The following is a 25,333-nucleotide window of genomic DNA, read 5'->3' on the forward strand; positions in this document are numbered from 1 at the left end:
TATTGAAACCATACACGATCCAAAATTCATTAATTGTTAAGTGCTTTCATCATAAGTAATGACTTCATCAGAACTGAATAACATAGTGGAGTTCTTTTTGATGGCCTTTGGGTGCATTATTTTTGGTTACCAGTTCAATTTTGCATCTTGGAACTTCTTTTGGTGTTGCATAGATTAGTTCAGAAAACAAGAAGGATGCTTCATGCTCACCAAATGATTTATAAAAATCAGTACATACCAAGATTATATATTCCCCATTCCGAAGGAGGGATGGGCCTCCTTGAAAATTATTACATGTATAGATCTGCAATCGTGGGACTCCACCTATATCTGCTAACCTCACAAGACCCAAATGTGGTGAAAGTTTTGAAACATGAGGAGAATAAATCTAAGATGACTTTCCTGCCAAGACTAGCAGAAGCATATTGGCGTTAAGCAGGAATGGAAATCAAACCACAAGTGGATAAAATCAAGGCAGCAACTGAATGTGCCAAAAGACAAAAGAAAGAATATAAGGTGAAAGAACAGATGAGAAGGCAAGAAATAGTGAAAATGCATAAATATAACTGCAAGTATAGAAAACTTCTAGAAGAACCTCATATTGATCAGGAATGAATGCAGGAATGGTTAAGGAGAGATGAATTCAAACCAAGAGATGAAAGGTTAATATTGGCGGCCTGAGATAGTGGGATACATACACATTGGTTTACAAAGTCCATTGAACATGTAGGAGAAGCAGACAAATATAGGTTTTGTAAAACCGAATTGGAAACAGTTGCACACCTTGTTGCTGGTTGCAACACATTAATGGCAGAAGGACTGTATACTGAAAGGCATAATAATGCGGCAAGACTGTTGCACTGGAGATTGTGCAAAGATTACAGTACTGAAGTGGCTGAAAAATACTTGAAACATGAGCTACAAAGCATCATAGAAAATGATGAAGTTTACATCACATGGGATCACCCATTACCAACAGCCTCATGTTGATCAAGAATGAATGCAGGAATGGTTAAGGAGAGGTGAATTTACATCAAAAAATGAAAGGTTAATATTGGCAGCCCAAGATAGTGGGCTACGTACATGTCGGTTTACTAAGTTCATTGAACATGTGGGAGAAACAGACATATGTAGGTTTTGTGGAACCGAATTGGAAACAGTCACACACCTTATTGCTGGTTGTGACTCTCTTATGGCAGAGGGACTGTATACTGAAAGGCATAATAATGTGGCGAGATTGTTACACTGGAGATTGTGCAAACATTATGGTATCAAAGCGGTTAAAAAACACTGGAAATATGAGCCACAGAGAATCATAGAAAATGATAACATTTACATCACATGGGATCACCCAATACCAGCAGTCCAAAAGACAGATGCTAGAAAACCGGATATAGTGGTCCAAAAAAAGAAGACAAAAGTAGCGTTGATCATTGACATCGCCACACCCAGTGACTACAGTGTCTTGTGTACAGAGAGACACAAAGTCATAAAATACCTCGATCTGCATGCAAAAATGAGAGCCATGTGGAAGAAAGATACCCAGACAGTTCCAATAGCAGTAGGAGCAACTGGTCTTATAAAAAAGAATTTACAATCGTACTTAGATATGTTACCAGTTCATGTAACACCATACAAATTGAAGAAGGAGTCATTACTGGGACATTGTGGGTGCTGTGAAGAGCACTTCTGTCTGACATCAATGATTGAAACAATACTAATTTCATGAACTTTAATCGTACTTTGACTTAGGAATGGAGTCCATTCCTGTCATGGTATTAGAAACCCAAAAGACTTGGAGAAATTAAAAAAAAAAACAATAGAAAACATAGATGCTAGAAAACCATATATAGTGGTCCAAGAAAAGAAGACAAAAGTAGCATTGATCATTGAAATTGCTACACCCAGTGACTACAGTGTCCTGTGTACAGAGAGACACAAAGTCATAGAATATCAGGATCTGCAGGCAGAAATGAGAGCAATGTGGAAGAAACATACCCAGACAGTTCCTATAGTAGTAATAGCAGCAACGGGTTTTATAAAAAAAAAAAAAAAAAAATTTACAGTCGCATTTAGATACGTTAGCAGTCCATATAATCCCATATGAATTGCAGAAGGAGTCATTACTGGGCACATTGCAGGTGCTGTGAAGAGCACTTTTGGCTGACATCAAAGATTGAAACAAGACTAATTTCATGAACTTTAATCGTACTTTGACTTAGGAATGGGGTCCATTCCCATAATGATATGAGAAACCCAAAAGATTTGGAGAAATTAAAGACTGGGAATTAACCCTTACATCACTAGATGGGTTGCCAACTAGCCCACAAACAGAACACATACAGTCAAAACTGGAGGTGCCAACTCTACTAGCAAACCTGTTACCAATGGTGTTCCACAGGGATCTGTGCTAGCCCCCCTATTGTTTGGTATCTATTTTTCAGAAGTCTAGATGAAAATGGATGGCCTATGGCTTACCAAGTTTGCTGATGAGTGCAAACTGGGTGCAATCATCGAATCCTTCAAAGATGTCAACAGACTACAAAATAGGCTTACACAGACAAATGATTGGTGTCAAAGCCATGTACTTATACTAAAAGCAAAAAAATGCATTATCATCCCCTTCAGCAAAGAAGCAACCCCTGCTAATTACAACATTAATAATATCCCCCCAAGTTCAAACCCGGTAGTGACAGATTTAGGAATGCAGGTTGATAGCAGCCTTAATTTTGATCAGGTGTCCACAGTAGTAAGGAAGTCTTTGCACACCTCATAAGCAACAGTATAGTATCCAAAGCTGAGAAGGTTATAACTCCCCTGTACTCAGCTCTCATCAGACTAATAATATAGTACAATGCCCCCCTTCTGTGTGCACCTCACCACACATCTACAGCAACTGGAGAGACCTCCGAGGTTTCTCACCAAGAAAATTCAGGGCCTACAACACATGACCTACACATAAAGACTGAAGGCCCTATCACTTTACTCAGTATCATATAGACTGCGTAAAGAAGACTTGTGCCTGGCCTACAGAGCATTCTCAGACCCTACCATGATGAAGCTGCTGCACATTCAGAACTCCAATTGGACAAGATTCACTCACTCTAGGGATCTTAACCCAGCCTGCAATATTAACAGCACATGCTGGAGAGACAGATATGTCTCCCAGAGATTGCCACCCCTCTGGAACAAACTCCCAATTTATGTAACACAGAGCTCCTCAATGACCCTATTTAATTGTAATGTGGACATTTGGGTGGGAAACTGTAAATTTACACCAGTGATTTCACCTATGTCCCCTCTTAGACAAGGGCAGTTGGTGCTGATCTTAGATTCACACACAAATGTAGGCTATATATCTTGGTCCATAAAGGAACAAGGGTATAACATGGCTAAGGTTGTAGAGGCCTTAGGGCCAATAGTCTAGTAACCTTCTGTGATCCTACAAACTCCCCAAATCACTCAGGAGCCAAAGCATTAAAAACAAGCTCAGTGCATTGACAGAGAGAATACTAGCTCTATTCTCCAATTTGTCTTATGCAGAGCTTGGCACCATCACCTGTGTGAACATCTGGACAAGCTACTAGCTCTATTCTCCAAGTTGTCTTATGCAGAGCTTAGCACCATCACCTGTGTGAACATCTGGACAAGCTACTAGCTCTATTCTCCAAGTTGTCTTATGCAGAGCTTGGCACCATCACCTGTGTGAACATCTGGACAAGCTACTAGCTCTATTCTCCAAGATGTCTTATGCAGAGCTTGGCACCATCACCTGTGTGAACATCTGGACAAGCTCTACATTATTTTCCAGCACCTGCTTTCACTCCTTCTGTGCCAGACCTCTCATTTTCTGAAGAACATGATTTCTGAAAGTTCAATGCATATCATCATTTACCAACTTAAATTCTCAACGACTGACCAGAGAAGCACACATTTTATGAGGAACAGACCAAGTTTAGGAGGCAAAAATCTATATATCTGCAAAAATCTGAACAGTTGACAGGTATGCTCTGTGCAGTCTCTTTTCCCAATAAGATGCAATAAATGAATTACCAATCTTGCCCCTATCTCGACCCATGTTAATGCTTGTTCCAAGGTCGAATTCAGAATGTATTTTGGCTATATCTGAATTCAGCAATGTGACTTTTTGCTGACGTGAGTCAATGATACAATCATTCGACCGAGTCCACTTCAATAAAATGATAGTAACATTATTTATGTATATATATATATATATATATATATATATATATATATATATATATATATATATATATATACTTTGGAAGCTTGAACTTTTAAAACTTTGAACTTCATATGGTCGAGAGCATAACATCAACGTTTTGAAAGTTCGAAACTTCAATAAAAAATTTTTTTTATGTTTATTATGGGGGCAAGCCCCCTACACCCTCACACCCCCTGCTAATTAAATATACCAACTCTGGGATCGCATTATAGTGAAGAGAACAGTAAATTTCCCATTACACACTGTATGGCGATTTCTATTTCAACCGTTCAAAGTTTCAAAACTTCATATATATATATATATATATATATATATATATATATATATATATATATATATAATTACCTATCAACCTATCAAAACATCTACTCTTCATAACATCTAAACTCAAAACATCAAGACTGTAACATATAAACTTCAAAACATCTAAAACTCGTAACATCGAATCTCAAAATCTCAAAATATTGAAAACTACAAAGCAACTATAAATAACATTCCACACACTGTTTGCTATGTTTATGCAGGGGGGCAAGCCCCCATGCACCCCCCAAGTGGGGGGGCTCTGCCCCCACACACCCCATAAATTAAATATACCAACTCCAAGGTCGCACTACAGTGGGGTTAGGAAATTAACTTTTTCCCCCACTGTAGTGTGACCATGGAGTTGGTATATTTAATTTACAGAGGCATGGGGGGTGCAAGGGGGCTTGCCCCCTGCATAAACATAGTAAAAACTCTGTGGGATGGTATTTATAGTTGCTTTGTAGTTTTCAGTGTTTTGAGATTCGATGTTATGAGTTTTAGATGTTTTGAAGTTTAGATATTATGGTCTTGATGTTTTGAGTTTAGATGTTATAAAGAGTAGATGTTTTGATAGGTAACCATATATACATATATATATATATATATATATATATATATATATATATATATATATATATATGTATCTCTACATACACATAAACATATACATATATGTGCTTACATAGTTCCCCTTTATAACATCGATTTACTATAACATCGTCTCACTTAACAACATCTAAACTTCAAATGAGAGAACTCCCAGAATGGCGAATTTTGCCTCTAGGAAACTAAGCACTTGGCCACCACTGCCGATTTTTGCCCTTTTCTCCACTGTAGTGGGATGCTGGGGTTGGAATATTTAAGTAGGGGGGTGGGTGGTGAAGCCCCCACTTCAATGGTTTGAATTTTAGTCAGTGTTGGCCAAGTGGTTAGTTTCCTGGGGAAAATTTGTCGTTCAAGGAGTTTGCTCTTTTGAAGTTTAGATGTTGTCATCTCACTGTTAAATGAGACAACGTTATAGTAAATCGATGTTATAAAGTAGAACTGCTTTCATATGTGTATGTATGACAGTATATCTCTGATACTCTTACTCATGTCATGAGACAAAGTGACATACCTGTAATCATAAAGGGGTCCCTTTGTGTATCAAGCATGAATTTTACAAATAGGAAACACATGTTAACCTACTTAAAAATGATATTACAATACGTTGAATAACCATCCAAGTGTGTTTAACATTCTTTTCACCTAACAAGCTGATAACGTCTTTTATACTCTTGAGGACTAGGGATGGCTTAACAACATATAATCAGCCACCCTAAAATGAAGTATTCTGTAACTTAAGGTAGTCTAAAATTTATGAAATGACATTTTAATAGAAAAAATAAGAGCCATAGATTGTGCAATGTATACATATTCATACAGCCATGATTGTCTTGTCAGGCAGATCATTTAAGCTTTATTCATTGCATGCGTGCAAACACACATACACACAGACACAAACAAACATACACAAATCCACTTCATACAACTTATGCAGTAAATGTTCGTCCAATACATTTATTTATTTATTTATAGTAATTTAACAAGCCCAACACTTGTCACACAATACACTATTTCTTTAAACCAGTTTGAGTTCATAATTTACCTACAGGTCTAACTTTATAAACTGGACTGTGTGTTTGATGTGAATGTTTTCAGAAACAGCACTTTAGTATCATTACCTCATGTATTGCTGTGTTACAGAGAGCTGCGCCTGACAGCAGTTCAAAAATACATGCAACAGAGACCTGTTTATAGTAGTGATGGCTTTTTCAGCTGTGTTTCAAACTGCCACTGCCCAAACATGTTTTAACAGCCATCTCTGTGCAACTGTTGCATACAAGCCTTTAATCAGAAACCAGCAGGGGTAGAGTGTCGGGCGTGCTCAGCCTCTGTCTTCCTCTTTTCCTCTTTCCTCTGTAGTTGTCATTTTGTAAACAGAACAACTGTCGCTAATTAAGTTTTTGGCTTAGCATCCAGGAGACAAGAGGCCCAATAGCAGTGTGCTATCTTCAGAACAGCCTAAGAGAAGCATAGGGGTGGAGGACATAAACCGGCTAAAGCAAACTTCACAGATCATGTAAAATGCTGTCCTTGTCTGTTACAATTTCAGCAACACATTATTCAGCTATCCCAAACAGATGCAAAGAAAATAAGCGACACTCAGAAAAAATGGAAAGGAAGTGTGCTCACCAAAATGGTGCGATGTACTCTTTCCACAGTATCCATGCCGCCTGCTGTCTGCTAACGCGGGGCAGCCCCTGGGCTGGAGTGCACTGAAAGTCAGCAGCTGGGCTGACTCTGCCAAAGCTGAGCACAGAGTAAGGCTCAGGTTGCAGAAATAGTGCAACATTTGCAACCTGTTAAATATATTTAGCCCTCCCAGAGAACGGAGGCAGAATAAAAACAGGTTGAGAGAGAGGCACGGTATGCAGTGTTGGTCATTCAATAGGGCCTGCTGCTGAGGCCCACCAGCCTGACTTTAGCTGCAGTCTTGTTTCTTTTACTGGGCTGGACCAAGAGCACCTGTATCTACTAGATTCTGTACCTGTTAAAAACTTTATTGTGCTTGTAAAATGTGAGTTCAAAAGCTGAAAGCCATTACTCTAACTGGAGCTCTTATTTGTCAACAATATATCAGTCTTACAAAGCACAAACAAGTGTCACATCATTGCAAAAGGGAACAGGAAATATCTTACAGGGCTGATAGGAAATGTAAAGGTCTTGCGGGTTCAAGGCTGAAACAGGGTATATGCACAGTCCAGGCATGGCAGCAAGACTCTTCATGTAGTTTGTATTTCTGAGGTCACTTGTCACCACCATCCTCTCTGATGGTGAGAAAGTGAAAGAAAAGGAAAAAGCTGCTCAATTCTAAACACTGTTTTCCTGTTCCCAACTTCCCAGGTACAGCTGGTGTGCAAAGAAACAACTTGAAGAAGAAGCACCAAAACACACTGCATATAATTTACTCTGCTGTCACGTTTTTAATTTGCTAAGTATTTAGGCTGGAAAGTTCATTTTTTAGAGGTGAATTGAGAGCAAAAGTAAGTAAAGTGACTTGTTCTGGGTCAAGTACCACACAGGCGAGAACTAAAGTTACCAGGATTCACTCTAAGTGCTTACAGTTCATTAACTTAGTGATTATTATTAATATGGTAGACATCCATTAAGAGGCAGTAGAAGAAAACTGATCTGTTTATGGGATTTGTTCAAGGGATCTTTCAGTTCAGTGCTCACACTTCGGAGTTCCTTGTGCACATTTAAAGATGGAATGAAAAGAGAAGTTCAGCTGCTGCTTATAATAAACTTCTTCTGCTGATGACTTTGTGTAAAAAGGAAAGCACCTTTTACAGCAGAGTTTCAATGTTAGTAGCTTTTTAGAAAAACGTATATTTGGCTAGTAACTGAAAAGTCTGTAGTTAATAACTTCAGACTATGTAGTCTGTGATTTACTGCTATTTATAACAGTGCCGATGTTCCATGAGATTTGTATGAAAGCTGCTATAACTATAACTTCCTAACAGATTCCTTTTATGTGCACACACATAATTCCCCTTCTGGTCTGGTTCTCTCTTGCAGAGTCCTCGGAGGCCTTTTGTCATTTTATGTTCCTGTTTAACCCTTCACTCCTATAACGTTGCTTCTCCGGAATGGTGATTTGAACTGTACCCAGTATTAATGACTCCAGGAAGGGTATTAAAACTTTAACAAGCTTCTTTTTGTAGGGCACCCTACTTTTCATGAATTTATCTGGCATTTTATGTTTGTGCTGTCATCTCAGTTATGTTGTGCTATAGCTTTAGTTCTCAGCAGTGTAAACATGTAAACAGACCACAGCTGCTTTTCTCCTGCTAAGTTCATCTGTCATTAGAAGGCAGTTCAATTCTCACAGCCTCCGCTTGTACAGTAGGTCACATAGCCATGTTAATACTATAATGGTAACACTCACTTCCCACCTAGAAAATCAGCAATCATAACTGACTTCTGAATTCACAAAAATACATCAGCAATCCAAATTCCAATATGCAAACCAATTGAAAAAACAATAACAGCATAACCCCTGTACCTATACCTCTCAACTGCCCAGATGTTCACCTCATATTTTTGGTCTGTTTCTTATGAAATTGTGGCTTTCTGGCAAATCATTGAGGAGTGAATTCCATCCATCCTCAACCCATTTTTCCCATTTTGCATAAGGGGTCTGAATGTCACTTCACCAGCAGCAATCATCTCAAGCCAAGGTTTACATTGAATCAACATTCTGATAACAGATCGCACTACAGTGGGGATCGGGAAATGTACTCTTTTCTCACTGTAGTGAGATCTTAGGGTTGGAATATATAATATGCTGGGGGTATGGGGTGCAGGGGGGCCAAAAACGTTCTTAGTAACATGGACTTTTGACATTTGAATTTCCGGTGTTCAAATGCTGATTCCGTGTTACCATTTCTGAAATTTTGGTAATTTATTACCAATTTCGACAAACGAGTTTGATAAGAGTTAAGGTCTTAGCCTCACAGATATAAGGTACAAGGTTTGATTCTAACCTCTGGATATTGGTTAAGCTTCTAATAGTCTGCAGATTGATAGCCTAGTATTTAACCTATGAATCCTAGTGTAGTGTGATTTGGGAGGTGGCATATATACAATTAGCAGGGGTTTGGGGGAAAGCCCACTAGGAAAAAAAAAGTTTACATCACATTTTTTCCATAAATTATGTTTTAAGCATTTGTGCTCAATGATTTGTGGCTTTATGTGTTGCTTTTTTGATGAAGCAACATGCACTTAGGCCAGATTAAAAATGTTTACTGTGAGCTGTACATGTGGTGCACATCTCATAGTAACCATTTCTAATTCAGGCACAGCCCTACCATGGTGCTTTAACAGGAAGATGTGAAATCAGAAAATAATGGCAGAGGTCAGAGTTTCAGAGTTCTCATCCTTCAGGAAATTCACGCTAATGCAACATCTGTTATTCTATTAACATTCTACATTTATAAGAGCAATATTTAAATAGTGTCACTATTTTGTGGCCTTTGCCCCCCCCCCTTACTTGTGGCTTTGTCCAAATGTTTTGCTCCAAGAGGTTGTGAGGCATGACTGCACCCCAAAACCTTAACTATTTTAACTCAAAAACTGCACATTATCTGCGGAAAAGGGCATGACCCCTTCCTGAAGAGATACAATGTGGCAGTTGGAACATATTCCAAGGTTTTAACTGTGGACTTTAGTCAGTCAGCCAAAAGTAAATATTTTGATTATGAATAAAAAATAAAAAATAAACCTTCAGGCAAGAAAAGATATACTCAAACTAGATGTAATAAATGGCAGGCTTTGTATGGTTGTTGTGTTTTGGTCTCCTGTGTTGTTTCCCTGTTTAACTCTGTGTATTTAGCCAATGATGTTGATGCAATAAGCATTTGTTGTGCACAGATTTGAGACCGTTCAAGATAAAATCTCAACAATACAGATGGATGACCAATGCTGATTTCTATTTTGTAAATGGATATTTACAAAAAGACTGTTTTCATAAAATTAGTTAATGAAAGTATTTTATTTCTTTCTATTTATTAACTGTGGTGATCTGAATGGGCAGTTAACCCTTTACAATGGACTCCTGGGTAGAAAAGCTCCCGATAAAATCTGTGTAAACACATTTTTGGAAACAATGTTCAAAAGAGTTTATAAACAATTACATAAGCAGAAAAAAAGCAAATAATTATACAAGGCTACAATGTTGACATTTTCATGAAAACAACATTTGTACAATGATTCTTCTTCTTTCGACTGTTCCCGTTAGGGGTCACCACAGCGAATCATCTGTTTCCATTTCTTCCTGTCCTCTGCATCTTGCTCTGTCACACCAACCACCTGCATGTCCTCTCTCACCACATCCATAAACCTTATCTTAGGCCTTCCTCTTTTCCTGTTACCTGGCAGCTTCATCCTTAGCATCTTTTTCCCAATATACTCTGCATCCCTCCTCAGCACATGTCCAAACCAACGTAATCTTGCCTCTCTGGCTTTGTCTGCAAACCTTCCAACCTAGGCTGACCCTCTAATATACTTATTCCTAATCCTGTCCACCCTCGTCACACCCAGTGCAAATCTTAACATCTTTAACTCTACCACATCCAGCTCAAACACCTGCCTTTTTGTCAGTGCCACTGTCTCCAACCCATATAACATAGCTGGTCTCACTACCCTCTTGTAGACCTTCCCTTTCACTCTTACTGGTACTCATATAGTATGGATATTATCTTAGTGAATAAAGAGAGATAAATAGATATACAGAAAGAAATATTACAATTAAGACCATGAATCCCAGTAATAAGTCTAAATGTTGAGATTAATTTAGGATTCAACATAATTATAAAAGAGAAAAAAAAGGAAAGGTATAGAGGTTATAAAACAATAAAATAGGAAGTAGAGAGTAGCAATACAGTGAGAATGAGAAATGAGAGATGTGAGTGGAAGAGTTGGCTAAAACACTAGGAAAGTAACATACAAAGATGTGAGTGCAGGTATGGTAAATATGGAAGTAGATGGGTTTAATATTCATTACTCTGTCAGCTGATACAAGGTAAGAAAAATGCTAGAATAGGACATAGACCTTAAATCCTGGTTTAATGCAATAACATGACCATTTAGTAATGAGGTGTCCCTTTAGTTTTTGTTGAATGACTTCTGAGTTTGATTCTGCCTTTGTTCAAGGTGGGATGGAGTTCCAGAGCTTAGCCACATAAACTGAATACAGAGTCACCATAGTGGTTGTAAGATTAACTCAGCAGTACCTAGTTACATCCTAACTTGTAGGGTTTATAGGTTCATAGGTAGGTACTAGGCTATCTGCCCGAGGGCATTTATAAGCCTAGCCAGAGTGTGTCAGCTTCCACCGCCCCATTGAGTAATTAACTGATCCTCTGTCAAGCAGAACTAATGAAGTGATTCCAGGGATGTATTTTCTGTTACAAATCCACTCATCAAGGTTTCTCTTGAAGACTGTTAATCAGGGGCTCTTCCTGATGTCATTTGGAATTTTGTTCCAAAGCATGAGGAGTCTCTGTGACAGGAATCTATCCCTCCAACATGTTCTATTTATTGTTGTGGTGAGGTTTAGCTCACTAGAGCGCGTGGCTCGCAGTGACTTGGATTTCTTTAGATGGAGCATGTCCATCAATTCTGAGTTGGACATGACTTTGCAAGTCAGGCAGAGATCACCTCTGAGTAAGTGATATGCCACTGAGTACAGCCAGAGTTTTTTCAGTCAGGCTGCATAGGACATATGTTTGAGGCAGTAATCCTCTTGGTGAGGTACTTTTGTGGTATTTCCAGCTGTTGGAAGTGTCTTGTGAGGTACATCCCAAATAGGGTATTGTACTCTATGATGGGTCTAATGAGTGACGAGCAGAGGGGCACTATAACTTCTTTATTTCTAGATGTGAACCATTTAGTAATTAGGTGGGCCACATAGAAGGATTTCTTAACTACTTTGGCAATATGATAATCAAAAGAGAGATTACTATCTACCTGGGCCCCCAGATCTCTTATTACCTCTTCTGTATTAAGGGGGCTGCCACCTATGTGGTAATTCATGGGTGTTTTGTTTTTTCCAAATGGGATGACTATGCATTTTTTGGCATTAAGCTTGAGGCCATGACTTTGACACCAGGTGTCTGTCTCAGTAAGGCCCTTTTGGAGGATGTCCGTGTCAGCTGGAGAGTCAATTATGGCTCCCAGTTTGCAGTTATCGGTGAACTTGGTTAGCCATAGTCCTCCTGTGTTTGCCTGTACTTCTGAGAAGTATATGCTGAACAGTAGGGGTCCCAGAACCCAGCCTTGTGGGACACCATTTGTGACTGGTTTAGAGTTGGACCTGGAGCCTGCTATTCTTACCTTGTGAGTTCTGTCTGTAAGCCAGTTGGCAACCCATCTCGTGACATAGGGGTTTATGTTCAGGCTGGTGAGTTTTTCTGTAATACCCGAGTGGGGAATGGTGTTGAAAGCCTTGGCGAGGTCAAGGTAGGCTGTGTGAACCACCTTTCCTTCATCTATGGCCTTGGTGACTGTCTTGAAGAAGTCAACCAGGTTTAGTAGGCATGATCTGCCCTTAATAAAGCCGAACTGGGTCGAGTCAAGTGTTTGGAGGTTCCCAATGTCTTTGTTAATGAGTTCCATGAAGATGCGCTCCATAGCCTTGCAGACCAGGTTAGTCAGGCTTATGGGGCGATAGTTACCAGGGTCAGCGGCCCCTCCTTTGTGGAGAGGAATAACCGTTGTTGTGCTATATATATCTATATATATATATATATTCTATGGGCAAGTAGCCTGTGGAGAGGTCGAGGTTGAACAGCATGTTTAACTGGGGGGTTAGTTCGTTCTGTAGTTCGTGCAAGATGCAGCCTGGGACACCATCTGGTCCCATTGACGCTGTGCTTTTGGCTTTTGAAAGGGTTGTTTTCACCTGTGCATCTGTGATTTTTGGGACACTACACTTTTCCGGTATTGTTGTGGGCCCTTTTGGAGGTGAGAGGGGGGTGAAGATTGCACTGAATCTATCTGCCAGGATGTTGGCAATACCAGTAGGTTCAGTATATTTTGTAAGCGACCAAGAACAATGCAGGACAACCTTCAGGTTTGTACGAAACCAACACAGCAGGAAACGGAACGGAACCAGCGTTGTTTAAGTAATCCAAGTTTATTGAAGTAAAACAAGTAAACCACCAAATGGTAGATAAAGTTAATACCCACAAGTATAAAATTCTATTCTTCACTGAGCAACAACGTGAACACAGTAGTAAATCCAATAAGTCAAGCGCTTTCGCCCGGGCTCTCCCGGGCTTTTTCAAGATACTTTTGTTCTGCAACCTGTGTCCTTATATACCACCTGGTTGCTTAATTAATTATCTAAAGGTTTCAATTAAGACTTTTTTTAAAAAGGAATTCCTGTAATTAAAGTTATATTCCTTTTATAAAATCAATTATGTTAAAATTCTTAAGATGTTTTTTTTAAAAAGTTAAAGAGTTCATAAATGTTGCCGTTGTTTTGCAACATGTTTTACCTTCCTTAGCCCATTCACTCTATTGTGAAATGTTTTTCTTATGGTAAGGTTACTGTTTCTGTGATGAAATTAAACTAGTTTTTTACAATTTATTGGACTCCTTTGTTTAAATGAGTAACAGCAAGTGTTGTCAGGGGTTTATCATGTATAGTGTTTACCATCTTTTTATATTGGGTCAATCATATTACACTAGTGTATTCGCATTTTATGGAAACTGTACTGCTTTGTATTCTTTGTTTAAAATTATTCATTTTTATCAAATTAAACAATGTTTGATTTTATATTTACATCAATTTGTTGTATTCATTATGCATACTAGTAATATATGTCTCTATGAAGTTATATATACCCATTTTGTAGTTTTAATATTTTTATTTTCAATGTATATTTAAAGTAATTTCACATTTTAATTATTAAAATATTAAATAAATAATAAATAATGACCTGATAAATAATAAATATTAAATATTTGTTTGTCTGTTTAATAAATATTTAATAAATATATAAATACATGTTTGTTAATTTAATTTATTTTATATGATGAATAAATACATATTAAATAATTAATAAATAATTGTAAGTTACATATTCTACCTTTTATGTTAAATAAGTAAAAAAGTCCAACATTTAAAATCATAAGACCATTTAAAACCTGTGTTTCTAGTGCCTAAGTGTTTTTACATTTACATTGTTATGTTTATAGCTTTGCCCTTCTCTGTTTTAATACACTACTTATGCTGACCTGTTCATTCATCCCTGGTGCTTTTGCAGCATTCAGCTTGATTTGCCAAACTAGTTCTCTGTATTCCAGGGATGTTTCCCAGTCACCCCCTCTAATGTCATTTTTTACCTGTTCAAGTACTAAGAATTTTAAGTTCATTTGTTTACATATTAGAGAATGTTTAAAGAATGCATTTGTTTCTTTCTTTGTTTTGATTTCATAGGAATGTTCGTAAACTCTTCTTTTTAATGTTCATTCTGTTTTTCCTATGTAGAAAGATAAACAATGTTGGCATATTCCCAGATATATTATGCCCTTCGAATTGCAATTGTAATGTCCTAATGAATATAACCCTAACTTTCTCGACTTTAAGTATAAACCTGTGTCATTCAGCATAAAAGTACATTGATTACAGGCCCCACATTTATAGGTACCCCTCATTAATTTTGTGTTGTTTGGGTTGTTACCTATTTCTTTTTCAAACAGATTTTTAAGGTTGTTGTTTTTCTTCCTTATAAATTTTGGTAATGATGGAATCATCTTATTAATTTCCGAATTGTTTGATAATATTGGCCAATATTTTAAAATTATGGCTTCTATTTCTTTGTTGTCACTGCTAAAAGTGTATGCAAATGCTTGATTTTTGTATTCTTCTTTGTTTTCAATTCTTTTTGTATTATTCATTATTTCAGTATTTAAAAGTGGGGCATATTTTTCATTTCTTTTTGTTGTGATTTCATTTGTTACAGCATTGATCAGACTTAAAGGGTATTTTTTCTCTAGGAAAAGGGTCTTTAAATATTCTATTTCTGCTTGAAATAGGTAGTCTGTACTACAAATTCTTGATGCCCTAATAAATTGGCCTTTGAGAATACTCTTTTTTTGAAAGTATGGGTGACTGCTGTCAAAATGTAAAAACATGTTGGAGTAAGTACTCTTTCTATAGACACTAGATTCAAAGTTATTGGTTTCATTGTTTTTCATTAAGTTAATATCTAAATAGTGTAATTGGTTTGAATTGATTTCATAAGTAAATTTTAAAAAATTCGTAGATTCATTGATGTAATCTATAAAATTAATAAAATCATAGTAAGTACCTTTCCATAAAATGCATATGTCGTCCACAAATCTTTTATAGTGGACAATATGTTGGACCCAATTTGGTACAAAGATAAATTCCAGTTCCCAATGGTGCAAAACAAGGTTAGCGTATGCTGATGCACACGGTGTTCCCATGGCTACACCCTTGTTTTGTTTAAAAAGTTCTCCATTAAAAATTAAAAAATTGTTGTTTAAAATAATACCCATAAACTCTACTATTAACTTAATGGTGTCGCCATTGAAGTTCGTAAGCTTGACTAACATTTCATTAAACCATTCAAGTCCTATTTCATGTGGGATACTTGGAAATAAGTTAACAATATCAATGGTAACCAAAAATTGGGTTTCTGCAAAGAACTCGTTTTTTATTCCTTTTAAAAATTCCCATGAGTCTTTGCAGAAACATTCTAGTGATGTTATACATTTTTTAGTCATATTATCGATGTATTTTCCTAAAGGTTCCGTGATGCCTTTAGCTCCTGCTACTATCGGCCTAAATTTTAGAGGTTGTAGGCCCTTATGAACTTTTGGTATTCCAAAAATAACAGGAGTTAGTGGTTTTTGTACTAGTAGGTAATTAAAGAGCTGTTCGTTTATTGCTCCTTGCAAAAGGTGATCTTCTAGGTAATACTTAATTTTACTGTAGGCTATATTTCTTTCATTTATGGAGATTTGTGCATATTGTTCCGTATCATGCAACATGTTATGAATAAATGTTTCATATACTTGTTGGTACATAAGCACTACCCCACCCCCTTTGTCAGTTTTCATCACTCTTATTCTCTCCTTTTTTAGAAATGTTAAAAGCTTGTTATATTCATCTGGAAAATTATTAGATTCTTTGTGTTTACTTTCTCTGTTTAATTTTCTAAATTCATTCTCTACTAATTCCTCATATATCTTCAGTGAAGAGTGTAGTGGGGGATTGAATGTGCTTTTCCTACACAAACCTTGTTGTTTATTTTGCATATTACCAAAATAAATACTTAGGTTTAATTGCCTCATAAACAATTTTAAATCAATAATGGTGTTAGTGATATTTGTAGGGGTGTCAGGTACAAAATGTAGTCCCTTTTTAAAAAAAGTATATTTTGTGCTGTTTTGCACTAGTTCAGTGCATATCTGCGAGTTGCCACTTAGATTCTTGACATAGCTAAAGAAGGCTTTGTGGTTATCTTTTGAATCCTTGGCTATTTGTCTTTCGAAGTTAGCCTTGGGTGATTTATAAGGTTTCTGCATCTTGGACAGCATTATCCTTTAGATTGGGGGCTGTGAAACTTACCACCTCTGTCTTAAGTAAGGTGAAGTTTGCTTTAGAAAAGTATTTTACTGTGGTTTCCTTAGTTGAGGGTGGTGGTGGGGTATGGACATCCAGAGTAATTAGTTTATGGTCTGATCTAACCAGTGACGGGTTGACATCCAGCGTGGAACACCTGTCGCCCATGTTGGTGATGACCAGTTCCAATATGTTTTCACCTCTGGTAGGGGAGTTTACTCGCTGATCCAGGGCATTTGAGTTGATGAATTCCAGGAAGTGCTGAGCCTGGGAATTTGTACTCGAGTAGTTTTCCCAGTATGGTAATTGAAATCGCCCAATATCAGGGTGTTCGGTAGGACCTTCATGTTTTCCAGTGTCTCCAGAAAGGTGGAGTGGTGGTCCTGGGTCATGGAGGGTGATCTGTAGCAGGCCACAATTTGCATTGCAGATTTGCCAGATGTTAGTTGCACATGGGTGATCTCAGAGGTATCATGCTGTGCCACTAACCTGGAGGTGTAGGTATCCTTGATGAATATGGATACACCCCCTCCTTTTGTGTTTTGGTCCGTGTTCTGTGTCTGAACATGTGGTATGTGTTGTAGCCCAGTAGTGCTGGGGTGCTCTATAGAGCCTTGAACCAGGTTTCAGTTACTGCACAGATGTCGACGTTCTCCATACTGAGGAGTGCTTCGAGCATGTGCATTTTGAGATTTAAACTCCTGGTGTTGAGTAGCATAACCCTCAGTTTTTTGTTAATTGTGCTGTTTATGGAGGTGGGTTTGACTTTTGAACCTTGCCTAAAAAAGGCACTATGGGGCGGCAAGAGCCTTGGCCAGTATTCGAAAGCCTAGGGGTGACAGGTGCAAGCCATCTCTTGCAAAGCAACGTGGCTTGTCGAGCATGTCATCCCAGGCTGACAGACACTGGATCCCCTTTGAATGACACCAGAAGCTTAGCCAATTGTTGAAACTGATCATTTTTTCTTTATACTGAGGTATCATTCTTGGTGAGGGCAGGATGCTACTCAGGATCAGGGTCATACCTGCCTGGGCTACAAGATCGAAGGTCTCTTCCATGTAGTCCAGGGAGGTACGTCTCAGGTCATTCACACCAACACGAACAATGACAGAGTCATATTTGTACTTGTTCTGGAGTGACCTGAGTGCTTGCGTTATGTGGTGGATTCTGGCTCCCAACAGGCAGCTAACAGTAACCTTCTGCTTGTCCAACCTAGTGAGTGGGACATCAGTGTGCCTGACTATAGAGTCACCTATTACTAGTGTGTTAGGTATGTTATTTTGCCTTAAGGGCTGTGATTGTGTGGCACACTGATTTTATGTTTTATGTGTTGTCTGGTTTGTGACAGGAAGTGCAGGTTGTTTGGGTGTCTGCTTTGGAGGTCTCTGATGCTTTTGCAGGTTTTTATTTAGAGCCTTTGAGTATGATTTTGTGTATTTATGTGTATTTTTTGCCAGTGCTGTTTTAATAGGTCTATGTGTGGCTGGAGGTGTGGTGCAAGTGTTAACCTTCTCTTCTTGACTGTCTGTTCCAGTCTTGGGTGGAGACACCAGTTTGGCTGTATAATTGCATCTCTCGCATATGTTAGTGTTTTGTGGTAGGAGGAGAGGGTTGTCTGTGTACATGAGGCAGTTGTAACATTGCCTCAGGATACCCAGATTCACCAGCTGGACTGGAGAGTGCACCTGAAGTTGCCCTTTGGACATCCCTGAATAGTAGGGTGAGCTGCTTAGTCACTTTGTTGGTGAGGGGTGAACAAAGAGCCTTGCCCTGCTGGGCAATCAGTGTCAGGGTATATTAGTGCTTGCTATTAGGTTTGAGCAAGTGCTGGACTGTAAGATGCTTTTTTTGTGCTTAGGTTGAGAGTTAGACTAGTTTCAAGGGAAAAACTGAAGAGGAGACTTAGAGAAGCCAGGAATAATTTAACCATAGCTAACCGGCACTGCCCAGTGCGCAAAACCGTGCAAACACGGTTTTTATAGTAGGGAAATGAAAGAGATAGAAATTAGCCCAAAATGGCCAATAAACTACTAACTTGTGGGATGGAACCACTCCTCCAGGGACAGATAGGTTGCTCAAAGCTCCCTCTCTCACAGGTGAGCAGAGAAACTTCCTTCTATCCACGTAAGGTATGGGCAACTCGGAAACTAGGATCACAGCCCTGAATTCAGCACTAGCCTGAAAACTGGACTATACTAGCTTAGAAAGGCGGGAAACAAGGAATTTTTTGTTTTCTTTGTTTTTTTTTAAAAGATAAGGCAAAAACAGTAAAAAATACACTTAAAACAGCTTTAAATGACTACAAACGATCAGAAAAGGCTATCGCATTTTAGTGTGTAGCCTACAACAGTTAAACAAATTACTTGAACAAAAAACAACTTTTTAAAAGTGCAGGCAGTCAAATAAGTACAATATGTGAAAAAAACAAGCTTTTAGATCACAATAAATGCCGGAAAATCTGCGTTTAGGTGGAAAACAGTTAAGTACAGCAAGAAATTACAGAAAACTGATACTTAATCACTCCAAAGTCTCTCTTCTAAGCTAGAAGGCTTGTATCAGTTTAAGGCTTTCTAGTGCTACCCAGTAGGTTAGTTACAGGAAAGATGGGAAACAAGCACAGATGTGATCTTTTAAACAAGAAAGTTGAAAGAGACGGGCAAACTGTCCAAATGGTCAATAAACTACAATTTCTGGCCCAAGAACCTCTCCTCTCATGGTAGGCAGGCTACCTAGCTAGAAGGCTTTCTTCCAACACAGAAAGGCTTGGGAGCTCAGAAGCTTACTAACAATCCTGGATACAGCAACTCTGTAACCGGACTAGGCTAGTTATAGGAAAGGCGGGAAACAGGCACAAGTGTGGCTTTCAAACCAGAAAGTTGAAAGAGATGGAAAAAAATTGCTCAAACAGCCAATAGCTACAATTTCTGGGCCAGGGCCACTCCTCTTGTGGTAGATAGGCTACCTGATGCTTACCACTCCCACAAATAAGCTAGAAGGCTTTTCTCCAACACAGAAGGGCTTGGAGGGGTTCAGAAGCTTACCAACAGTCCTGAATGCAGCTAATCTGTACCTGAACTACCCTAGTTATAGGAAAGGCAGGGACCAAACGTAAAATGAGCTTTTAACCAGAAAGTAGAAAGAGATAGAAAAACTGCCCAAACGGCCAATGAACTACAATTTCAGGGCCAAAACCCACTCTTCCCATGGTAGATAGGCTACTTAGTGCTTACCGCTCCCACTGATAAGCTAGAAGGCTTCCCTCCAACACAGAAAGGCTTGGGGGGCTCAGAAGCTTACCAACAGTCCTGGATACAGCAAGTCTGTATCTGGACTTGACTAGTTACAGGAAAGGCAGGAAACAAGCTTAGAATGTTTTTTTAGGAGCATGTTTTGTAACAATATGACTAATAGCAGGTTATTTACTGGATTTGACTAGGGCATTATGTGCATGTTCAGTCAGGGGTAGTATAGGGTATTACATAGTTTAAGTACCTGAAATTGTTCCACAGTGGTCTGCTCTGGTAGGTAGATCAGTGGTAAAATTTGCAATTTTGTTATAACTCTTCTTTAGTCTATATAGCCGACTATGTTGAAGGTTTAATAAACAGGAGATGCATACAGTATGCTTGGGATCAAAAGAAATCTGGCTGTTCTTAGCTGTGCTTCTTTTGCTAGATGAGGATTTACCAGGGTTTTTGATATTTTTGGAGATTATGCAATGTGCTGGAATAACTTGAAATGCTGATCTATGATAATTCCAAGCAGTTTACTTTGTGTAACCTGTTCCAAGTTTATTTTTTGAGGTTTTGGTTACATTTAATAAGCTTTTGTTGAGAATTCTTAGAACAGAAAACCATTATCTATCTGCCTATATATCTGTATATATCTTTCTCTCTCTCTCTCTATATATATATATATATATATATGTATGTATATCTACAGTGTATATATATATATATATATATATATATATATATATATATATATATATATATATGTATGTATATCTACAGTGTATATATATATATATATATATATATATATATATATATATATATATATATATATATATATATATGTATATCTACAGTATATATATATATATATATATATATATATATATATATATATATATATATATATATATGTCTACCTGATAACACTGACACACCAAAACACTGACAACGAAATAACCGACATGAAAAACACACAAAAAAAAAGTTCAAAAACAAGAAACTTCACATGCCCGACAAACCAAAATCCCGACAATCAACAAAACAAATACCTTTCCCGAAAAACACACACACAACACAAGCACACCAAAATCCTTACAAACCTACACTAAACCTACATACACAAATATCTATGCACTAACCTTAACCCAAACCCTAACCCTAAGGTCCGTCACTATCGCACACTTACCTTACCCGCACCCTAATCCTAACTCACTTAATCCACCCCTAACCCTCAAGTCCGTATCTATTGCACACTTACCTTACCCGCACCCTAACCCTAACTCACTTAACCCACCCCTAAACCTGAACTCGGTCACTATCGCACACTTACCTGACCAGCACCCTACCCTAATGTCCATCACTATCACACACTTACCTTACCCACACCCTGACCCTAACATCCGTCCCTCTTGCACACTTACCTTAACATGTCGGTGTTCTCAGCATCGGGATTCTCAACTGTCGGTCTTCTCTGTTGTCGATCTTCCAGTGTCAGTGTTCTCGTTGTTGGGGTTCTGTGATTTCGGCGTATATACATATTGGCATTCAGTGCCACGTTCTGATTTCTCAAGCCAATCTTCTGGATTACTAAGGGTGGTTTTACAATCAAGCAAGGGAGTTGACATGACATATTGAGGCAAAGCTGTCTATATATTACATTAGGCCCTTGTTCAATAGTCTTGGGATGATTATTGTTAAATTTATGGGATGGCTAGTGTAACAGCAGTAAAAGTTTAGCAGGGATCTTACCAAAAGACCGCTAGTGATCTGCCTGAGAGGTAACTTATAATAAAACAAATAACAGTATCAGTATTACGTCCCGACCTAAAACCATGCTGAGTTTGAGATAAGAGGTAATCGGGTGGCGTACTAGTTGCTTATATGTTACGCCCTGGCCTAAAACCATGCTGAGTTTGAGATAAGAGGTAATCGGGCGGCGTACTAGTTGTTTATATGTTACGCCCTGGCCTGAAACCATGCTGAGTTTGAGATAAGAGGTAATTGGGCGGCGTACTAGTTGTTTATATGTTACGCCCTGGCCTGAAACCATGCTGAGTTTGAGATAAGAGGTAATTGGGTGGCGTACTAGTTGTTTATATATTACGCCCTGGCCTGAAACCATGCTGAGTTTGAGATAAGAGGTAATTGGGCGGCGTACTAGTTGTTTATATGTTACGTCCTGGCCTAAAACCATGCTGAGTTTGCGATAAGAGGTAATCGGGCGGCATACTAGTTGTTTATATGTTATGTCCTGGCCTAAAAACATGCTGAGTTTGAGATAAGAGGTAATCGGGCAGCGTACTAGTTGTTTATATGTTATGTCCTGTGCTAAACCATGCTGAGTTTGAGATAAGAGGTAATCGGGCGGCGTACTAGTTGTTTATATGTTACGTCCTGGCCTAAAACCATGCTGAGTTTCAGATAAGAGGTAACTGGGCGGCGTACTAGTTGTTTATATTTTATGTCCTGGCCTAAAACCATGCTGAGTTTGAGATAAGAGGTAATTGGGCAGCGTGCTAGTTGTTTATATGTTACGTCCTGGCCTAAAACACACTGAGTTTGAGATAAGAGGTAATCAGGCGGCGTACTAGTTGTTTATATGTTACATCCTGCCCTAAAACCATGCTGAGTTTCAGATAAAAGGTAATTGGGCTGCGTATTAGTTGTTTATATGTTACATCCTGGCCTAAAACCATGCTGAGTTTGAGATAAGAGGTAATCGGGTGGCGTACTAGTTGTTTATATGTTATGTCCTGGCCTAAAACCATGCTGAGTTTGAGATAAGAGGTAATCGGGTGGTGTACTAGTTGTTTATATGTTATGTCCTGGCCTAAAACCATGCTGAGTTTGAGATAAGAGGTAATCAGGCAGCATACTAGTTGTTTATATGTTACGTCCTGGCCTAAACCATGCTGAGTCTGAGATAATAGGTAATTGGGCGGCATACTAGTTGTTTATATGTTTCCCTGTCAGTTCAGCGAAAGGCATTTTCAGTGCACTTACATCGAACATGCCATCCCTCAAACTGCTCATACTGAGATTGTGGGAAATTTGCCCTTTCCCCACTGTGGTATGATCTTGGAGTTGATATATATAATTAGTGGGGGGTGCATCCCCCCACATGAGGAAAATTCGATGAATGGCATTTCCGATTAAATGACGTTCATTAAAGTGACAGTTCGATGTAGTGATATAGACCCATTTATATATATACATTTCCTAGGATTTTGGATAGAGAAGGTGGTATTGCTGTTGGTCTGAAGTTTCAAAAGTTATAGTCATTACCTGCTTAATGAACTGAGGTAATATAAGGTTGCTTCCATACTTTGGGTACATATTGCTGTCTAATGGATCTATTAATAAGTTGGGCATGCTAGAGTATGGAATGCAATGCTAACATATTTACTTGGGAGGTGGTCTGGTACTAAGGGAAGGTTTTAGTTTACTTATGTGTGTTTTGATGTTATCATTGATGATGGTCTGTATGAATTGTCTAATATGTGCATGATCAGCCACAAAGTATGGAGACATTGTTATGGTTTATTATGGGCTGCATTAGCCCCTGGGCATGGCGATGTTGTTATGGTTTATTATGGGCAGTATTAGCCCCAGGGCAAGGGAAGTTATTGTTTATTATGGGCAGTATTAGCCCCAGGGCAAGGGATGTTGTTATGGTTTATTATGGGCAGTATTAGCCTTAGGGCATGGGGATGTTGTTATGGTTTATTAATGGGCAGCATTAGCCCCTGGGCATGGCGATGTTGTTATGGTTTATTAATGGGCAGCATTAGCCCCTGGGCATGGAGATGTTGTTATGGTTTATTATGGGCAGTATTAGCCCCAGGGCAAGGGAAGTTATTGTTTATTATGGGCAGTATTATCCCCAGGTCAAGGGATGTTGTTATGGTTTATTATGGGTAGTATTAGCCCCAGGGCAAGGGAAGTTATTGTTTATTATGGGCAGTATTAGCCCCAGGGCAAGGGATGTTGTTATGGTTTATTATGGACAGCATTAGCCTCTGGGCATGGCAATGTTGTTATGGTTTATTAATGGGCAGCATTAGCCCCTGGGCATGGAGATGTTGTTATGGTTTATTATGGGCAGTATTAGCCCCAGGGCAAGGGATGTTATGGTTTATTATGGGCTTTATTAGCCCCAGGGCAAGGGATGTTGTTATGGTTTATTATGGGCAGTATTAGCCTTAGGGCATGGGGATGTTGTTATGGTTTATTATGGGCAGTATTAGCCCCTGGGCATGGAGATGTTGTCATTGTTTCTTAATGGGCAGTATTAGCCCCTGGGCATGGGGATGTTGTTATGGTTTACTATGGGCAGTATTAGCCCCTGGGCATGGAGATGTTGTTATGGGCAGTATTAGCCCCAGGGCATGGGGATGTTGTCATTGTTTATTAATGGTCAGTATTAGCCCCTGGGCATGGAGATGTTGTTATGGTTTATTAATGGGCAGCATTAGCCCCTGGGCATGGAGATGTTGTTATGGTTTATTATGGGCAGTATTAGCCCCAGGGCAAGGGATGTTATGGTTTATTATGGGCAGTATTAGCCCCAGGGCAAGGAATGTTGTTATGTTTTATTATGGGTAGTATTAGCCTTAGGGCATGGGGATGTTGTTATGGTTTATTATGGGCAGTATTAGCCCCTGGGCATGGAGATGTTGTCATTGTTTATTAATGGGCAGTATTAGCACCTGGGCATGGGCATGTTGTTATGGTTTACTATGGGCAGTATTAGCCCCTGGGCATGGATATGTTGTTATGGGCAGTATTAGCTCCAGGGCATGGGGATGTTGTCATTGTTTATTAATGGGCAGTATTAGCCCCTGGGCATGGAGATGTTGTTATCGTTTATTATGGGTAGTATTAGCCCACAGCTTGGGGCTGTTGTGGTTTGTTATTGGCATTGTTAGCCCCACAGCATGGGGATGTTTTTGTGGTTTATTAATGACATTATTATTCCCAGGGCATGGGGATGTTGTTATGGTTTGTTATGGGCAGTATTAGCCCCAGGGAATTGGGGTGTTGTTGTGGATTAATCTGTCAGTGAAGTGTCTTATGTAATATCAGGATGGGAAACGTCATTCTGATGGAGTAGGTAGATGGCTGATTGGATGGCATAGTCATTCACTTTACAAGGAATATTGCAGATAACCTTGTTTGGAAGGAGACGGTATTGTGCAGCAGCTATACTTGGTTAAAATAGTCTGTTAATGCCATTTCAGAGGAGTTTTGGATTCCTGATGTTAGAAAGTTGAAGTTTATAGCATGAATTTTTATTTTCCTTATGTATTTGTTTTTTAACTTACTATTCAAAATAATAAAGCTAAG

General features: G+C 38.7%; 1 protein-coding gene across 6 annotated transcripts in view; it reads right to left on the minus strand.

The window, feature by feature from the left end:
* CACNB1 (calcium voltage-gated channel auxiliary subunit beta 1) overlaps positions 1-25,333 on the minus strand; it is a 2,104,836-nt gene that overhangs the window by 1,045,421 nt on the left and 1,034,082 nt on the right. Inside the window, exon 1 of one of the 6 annotated variants that reach the window (XM_044055376.1) lies at positions 6,785-6,909. The exons of the other annotated variants lie outside the window; for them this stretch is intronic. Coding sequence (XP_043911311.1) covers positions 6,785-6,820 — 36 coding nt within the window. The 5' untranslated portion in view covers positions 6,821-6,909. Of the gene's footprint in view, positions 1-6,784; positions 6,910-25,333 lie in introns of those variants that run through there. 6 annotated transcript variants of the gene reach the window in all.

Source organism: Protopterus annectens, chromosome 13.part0, assembly GCF_019279795.1.
Source record: "Protopterus annectens isolate FY-2018-M chromosome 13.part0, PAN1.0, whole genome shotgun sequence".
NCBI lineage: Eukaryota > Metazoa > Chordata > Ceratodontiformes > Protopteridae > Protopterus > Protopterus annectens.